A 7,139-nucleotide genomic window follows, 5' to 3' on the forward strand; every position below is an offset into this window, starting at 1 on the left:
ACTGGGAATGAACTGGTGATCATAATAGAATCAGGGACATAGAAAGGGAATGGACTGACTATTCTTTGGGGGGAAAGGGGTGTGGGAGATGCCGGAAGAGACTGGACAAAAATCGTGCACCTATGGATGAGGACACTGGGTGGGGAGGGAACTGGGAGGAGGAGAGTTATGGGGGAAAAAAGAGGAAGAAATGTAATAATCTGAACAATAAAGATTTAATTAAAAAAAAAAAAAGATGGCAGTGGCCATGGAGCTGGAGCGAGCAGGAGGCCTGGGTTGCTCCCGGCGACGGAGGAAGACAAGCTTCCAGCCCGCCCTGGACTCTGCTCAAGGAGTGGCCCTCGGTGACCCAGGCTTCCAGCCAGCCCTTGCCTCCGCTCGAGGAGCTGGACAAAAAAAAAAAAAGGAGGGCCTGGGAGCAGCCAGAGCAGAGAAGCCAAGCCTCGCTGCTGCGGCTGGACCAAAGGCCTAGGTTGGATGCTGGAGGAAAATCGATGCCGGCAGCCAGGGGAAGGAAGGCCTATTGTGCGAATCTTTGTGCAACGGGCCACTAGTATACAATAAAATATTATTTGGCCATAAAAAAAGAAAGAAATTTTGCCATTTGCTACAACATGGATGGACCTAGAGTATTATCCTAAGTGAAATAAGGCATAGTGAGAAAGACAAATACTATATGATTTCACTTATATGTGAAATCTAAAAAACAAAATAAATGAACCAACAAAAACACAGAAATAACCAGATAGATACAGAGAACAAACTAATGGTTGCCAGATGGGAGAGGGTTGGGGAAAATGAGAGGAAAAGGTGAAGGGGATTAACAAGTATCAACTGCCAGTTATAAAATTAGTCTTGGAGATGTAAAGTACAGCATAGGAAATATATATATATATGTATATATATATATATTATATATATATATAAAAGCCAAGCGACCAGAACTACAGAATGACAAGTCGCTATGACGTGCACTGCAATGGCCAACTGGCCCAATCGGCCCCAATCAGCAACCCTGCAACCACCTGCAGCCCCTCCCCCTAGCCGGCCCTGCCTCTGATCCCCCACACCCCAATCGGGGGCGGGGCCAGCCGACCTACCTCCTGCATCCCCTCACCGCCAGTGGCCCCCACCCATGCATGAATTCGTACACTGGGCCTCTAGTAGTCAATAATATTATAATAATTATATATGAAGTCTGATGGGTACTAGGTTTATCTGCTGATTACCTCATAGGTATATAAATGCCTAATCAATATGTTATATACCTGAACCTAATTTAATATTGTATGTCAACTAAAATAAAAAATAATGCCTAAAATAATATTATTAGGAGTAAGGCCACAGAATTCCTTTGAAGTTTTCGATTTTATAGATGTTCCGGCAAATGAAGAACTAAAGAACTAAATTGCTTTTAACTTCACAAGTCTAGAATGGTAAAAACTGGGGACTCATAAAAATAACTGAAAACACAGAAGCATATCTAAGTTGTGAGTTTTATTTTAGATTTAATGAATCAGGTCCTATCCGCTGTTTTATATTTGGTTCCTAAGCTTGTTCATCATAAGCATCATAAGCAGGCCATGCATCTGATCAGTTACATATGGAAAGAATTTCTCATAAATTTCTCCATGAGCCCACAGTATTCTGAAGCACTTCGTAAGAATTCCAGATGTTTAAAAGAAATAAACTTCTCTTTCCAAGTGTAACACATTTCAAACCTGCCAAGTCATAAGGATTCCCAAGCTAATGGGTAGGAACTTACAAATGGACAAGTGTGAATAAAACTAGTATGTCCTCTTGGAGTGAAAGATATGATCAGAAGCATTGTGCTAGTTAGGATATATGCAGCTTGGGTTTAAGAGCTGATGACTCACTCAGAATGAGGAGAAACGCTATGCCTTGTAAAATTCTCCCAACTCCATTTGTGTTAAATGTGCACTGTTATAGTATAACTAAAGGCCCGAAATTCATGCATGGGTAGGGTCCCTTGGCCTGGCTGGTGATCAGAACCAATCTGTAGGGTGAGGGCGACTGGGGGGCCCCTGCTGGCACTTGCCTTGGCCATCCTGGCACCACCCACTAGCCGGCCCCGCCCTCCCACCGCCGCCGCTGCCAGTCGCCTCCCTCTACAGGGCAACAGGCAGACGACCCCCTCTGGCACATGTCTTGGCTGGCCTGGGGCCTGAGGGCAGCTCTTGCGTTGAGTGTCTGCCCCCTGGTGGTCAGTGCACGTCACAGCAACCAGTCGTTCCACCGTTCGGTCAATTTGCATATTAGGCTTTTATTATAGAGGATAATAAAAATAGGCATTATATTGACTTCTCATTATTAGAAGACTAGTACAAAGAAATGGAATACCTGGATTTAAGTTCAGGCTTGCCACTTCCTGGCTGGGAGACCTTACCCAATTACTTAACCTTCAACTCCAGTTTTCTTTTTACTAACTGGAGATAGTAAAAATTCTTTTTCTACCACATCACAAGATTATTATAAATATCAAATAAGATAAATTATGCTTTGTAACTAAAAAGCATTGTAAAATGTTATTCTGAATTACTCCTATACATACATATTACTAAGCAACTTCTGTTAGCCTTCCCTGACACTCCCAAATAAATGAGGTACCGTCCTTTGTGCACAGCACCTCATACTTTTCCAATTATCTCAGCTAACACATCATGTTTCAATATAATTACTATTCATTTGTCTGTCTGTTCCACTAAACTGTAAATCGTACGTGAGCTAAGTCCATGTCCTTTTGTTCACTACTGTATGCCAAGTGCCTCACTCATAGTAGGTACTCAGCAAATAAATATTGACAGAAGAAAAGTTCCTCCTTACAGGCCTGTGCTTGCAAAATTCCTGATAAGGAAGATTCTTTTTTAAAAATTATTTATCAAATTTATTGGAGTGACATTGGTTAATAAAATTATATAGGTTTAAAGTGTACAATTCTATAACACATCACCAGTATATTGTACTATGTGTCAAATCTCCTTCCATCACTATCTATTTGACATCCTTTTTCCTTGGCTACCTCCCACCACTCCTTTTTCCCTCTGGTAACCACCACACTACTGTCTGCATCTACGATTTTTTTGTGTGTGTTTTTTTGTCTTGTTTGTTCATTTGTTACTTTTTTTTTTTTTAAATATATATTTTATTGATTTTCTACAGAGAGGAAGGGAGAGAGATAGAAAGTCAGAAACATCGATGAGAGAGAGACATCGATCAGCTGCCTCCTGCACATCCCCCACTGGGGATGTGCCCGCAACCCAGGTACACACCCCTGACCAGAATCGAACCTGGGACCTTTCAGTCCGCAGGCCGACGCTCCATCCACTGAGCCAAACCGGTTTTGGCTTCATTTGTTACTTTTAATTTTATATCCCACATGAGTAAAATCATATGGTTCTTTAGTTTTTCTGTCTGACTTATATTACTTAGCAAGATATTCCCAAAATCTTTGAAAGACTCTTTTTAAAGAATTTTGTATTAGTTTCAGGTGTATAGCATAATGGTTAGACCTTAACCATATACTTTACAAAGTGTTCCCCCCCAATATTTCCAGTACCCATTTGGCACCATGCATAGTTATTACAATTGAAATGACATTTCCTATGCTATACTTTGCATCCCCATGACTATTTTGTGAAGTAGTGCCAATTAGTACTTCTTAATCCCTTCCCCTTTTTCACTCAGCAACCATTGATCTATTTTCTGTATCTATGAGTCCTGTTTCAATTTTGTTTGTTCATTTATTTTGTTCTTTAGATTCCATATATAAGTGAAATCATAATGTATTTTCTTTACTGATTGACTTCTCTAAACATAACATTCTAGGTCCATCTGTACTGTCGCAAATGGTAAGATTTCATTCTTTTTTATAGTCGAGTAATCGTCTATTGTAAATATGTACCACAGCTTTTTTTATCTACTCATCTATTAAACGGCACTTGAGATGCTTCCAAATCTTGGCTATTGTAAATAACACAGCAATGACCACAGGGATGCATATATTTTTTCAAATTAGTGTTTTGGTTTCTTTGGATATACATCCAGAAGTGTAATCACTGGATCATAAGGCAGTTCCATTTTTTAAAAATATATATTTTATTGATTTAGAGAGAGAGAAAGGGAGAGGGATAGAGAGATAGAAACACTGATAAGAGAGAAACATCATCGATCACCTGCCTTCTGTAGGCCCCCCACAGGGGATGAAGCCTGCAACCTGGGCATGTGCCCTGACCAAGAATGGAACCCGTGGTCTCCTGGCTCCTAGCTCCACACTCACCCGCTGAGCTACACCAGCTGGGCAAGGCAGTTCCATTTTTAATTTTTTGAATAATCTCCATACTGTTTTCCATAGTGGATGCACCAATCTGCATTCCCACCAACAGTGCATAAGGGATCCCTTTTCTCCACATCTTTTTTTTTTTTTTAATATATTTCTTTATTGATTTCAGAGAGAAAGGAAGAGGGAGAGAGACAGAAACATCAATGATGAGAGAGAATCATTGATTGGCTGCCTCCTGCACACCCCACACTGGGGATCGAGCCCACAACCCAGGCAAGTGCCCTTGGCTGGAATTGAACCCGGGACCCTTCAGTACAAAGGCCGATACTCTATCCACTGAGCCAAACCGGCTAGGGCATCCCCATCTTCACTGACAGGTGTGAGATGGTTCTCATTGTGGTTTTAATTTGAATCACTTAGAAGATTCTTAATAGCAACTTGCACCCATGGATTCTAAATATTGACTGGTAAGAATGATAAAAGAAAATCACAGAAATACTAGAATAGAATCGTACTTATGATTACATAATTTTAAAAAATTCTTTAACCATGTGATCAACTAAAACAAGTATCACTCACCATCATATTTTGCTAGGACTGCCTGAACATCTGCATAGGCCTGTAATTCTAAAAGTGATTCTAGGAGATTTTCATGGATGTTCCACATGGTAAGAGGAGGAAATTCTTTCATCAACTATATTGTAAAAGAAAAAAAATATTAAAATTACAGCAAAGGAACTCAATGGAGTTGAATCAGATTCACTGATACAAAAATTCTTTTGTTTCTTAACAAAACTGTGGAGACTCTATCCTTAAGCAATAATATCTTTTCATAAAAACTATCAATTAAAAAACAATGATTCTACATTAAAATAACTGGCAACTCAAACCACATTTTTAGTTTTTTGAAGAATATGAAGGTCCAGTTATCAAATTCACTTACATCTCTCATTATTTTTACTGCTTCTCTTATTCTTCCTAATTTTCTTGCACACATTGCCAATCTTCTTTTAATATAAGCCAGTACATTGGTATCTCTCCCTATTTAAAAAAAAATGACACAGCTATCATTTTTGTATTATGATTTTCTATTTCATTAACATATCCATTAATTTTATTTACTTACTCTGGCAACTTTAATTAAAATTAAATGTGTCAGAATGGAAAAATATTAATGATTATTGTATTTGGGTGATGAACATTAAATGTGGGTTCATTATACTGCTCTATTTGTGTATATGTTTGAAGTTTTTTATATTAAAAGCATAATATGTATATATATTGAATTACTTTTACCTCTACCAATAGGTAACCTGAGAATAAAAATTTTTTTAAAATATATTTTATTGATTTTTTACAGAGAGGAAGGGAGAGGAATAGAGAGTTAGAAACATCGACTAGAGAGAAACATAGATCAGCTGCCTCCTGCACGCCCCCCACTGGGGATGTGCCAACAACCAAGGTACATGTCCTTGACCGGAATTGAACCTGGGACCCTTGAGTCTGCAGGCTGATGCTCTATCCACTGAGCCAAACCAGTTAGGACTGAATAAAGATTTTAAAGACAAAATTCCCATGGCTAGTGCAAACTTTTGCTCATTAGATAGTAACTAATAAACTATAAAACTACTTATAGAAAGAGCAAACTAATAGTTCTATAACTATCTCAACCATATTTGAGATGATACAAGGACAGACAGCTTAACTTTTTTTATAAATGCAGTTTCATTAGTTCCAGACTGCAAAATCATATATTCTCACAGTTGTGTTTTATAACAAGCATTAATGAAACATACTGTATACATCAATATTTACTTAGAGAGAAAACGTAAACCAAATTTTAATTTCCACAAATAAAAGATTTAGAACTTAACTGCTAGCAGATAATGCATTATGTAAACATATGTCAATTTATGGCCCACTATCTGCCAAAATCATGAAACTAAAACTCTCTGGCCACACAAAAAAAGCAGGAAGCAGCAGTACTACGGATTCTAACATCTTTGGTAAAAGTGTCTCAATCATAATTGGGAGAGTATCTCTGTAAGGAGAAAGAAAGGACCTCAGTTGCTATGGCTCATAAGATCTCAAACACAACAGAGAAAAATCAACCACAGAAAGAATCCATGCCAAGTATGGCTGGTTTTTGTGCTAAAGGGGCCACTCCCTGGCACTATATAGAGATACATATAGTCTGAAGAGCAAACCAATTGATGTCCCCCTAAGATTGCTTGGGGTAAGGTAAGGATAAAGGTAATAGCTGCTTGTCATTACTAGAAGGCTCTCATGGTTCTAAGTTGTATTCTCCAATGACCAGCCCAATTCTCACATGAAACAAATTACTATTAAGTCTTAGAGTGGCACATCTCTCAATAACAAGAGCAGATCTGTTTCCTTCCACAAGCATTCTCTAGCCAGTATGTACTTTAGTCTTTCTGGCTTGTAGATATTATGAATAGATTATCACTTAGGAAAAGTAGCTACCTCTAAGTATTAAGTTTATTATTGTTGTTTTGTGTTTTAAACATAAAAGAGCCAATTGCCGGAAGTAAAAAAACAGGTAAAAATTCGTTCTAATTTGCTTACTCAGTTGGGCTTCATGCTGAGGACTTTGGTGTTGACACTGCTGCGATCGCCTATAAATCGTTTCTCCTGCCTTGAGTGCCTGCTTAAATAACTTTTCAACATCAACAATAGTTGTTGCTTCTTCCTCAGCCAGTAGAATATATGCAGAGGCACAGCTATGGAGAAAGCAAGCAAGACAATTTTAAAACAGTAAAGCAAGTATATCTCTTGGATATGTCCCTTTGTTCTTTGTTATATTTCCCTGCCTTTCCCT

At 38.5% G+C, this 7,139-nt stretch overlaps 1 protein-coding gene across 7 annotated transcripts in view; it reads right to left on the minus strand.

Moving 5' to 3' along the window:
- The window catches only part of ST7L (suppression of tumorigenicity 7 like), a 116,345-nt gene that overhangs the window by 82,485 nt on the left and 26,721 nt on the right, over positions 1-7,139 (minus strand). For all 7 annotated transcript variants that reach the window (XM_015563448.1, XM_015563449.1, XM_015563445.1 and 4 more), the window contains 3 exons: positions 6,887-7,041; positions 5,244-5,341; positions 4,880-4,994 (listed from right to left, as the gene is read on the minus strand). In XM_015563448.1, the coding sequence (XP_015418934.1) occupies positions 4,880-4,994; positions 5,244-5,341; positions 6,887-7,041 (368 nt within the window). The remainder of the gene's footprint in view (positions 1-4,879; positions 4,995-5,243; positions 5,342-6,886; positions 7,042-7,139) is intronic.

Source organism: Myotis davidii, unplaced genomic scaffold (genome assembly GCF_000327345.1).
Source record: "Myotis davidii unplaced genomic scaffold, ASM32734v1 scaffold217, whole genome shotgun sequence".
In the NCBI taxonomy this organism is placed as follows: domain Eukaryota; kingdom Metazoa; phylum Chordata; class Mammalia; order Chiroptera; family Vespertilionidae; genus Myotis; species Myotis davidii.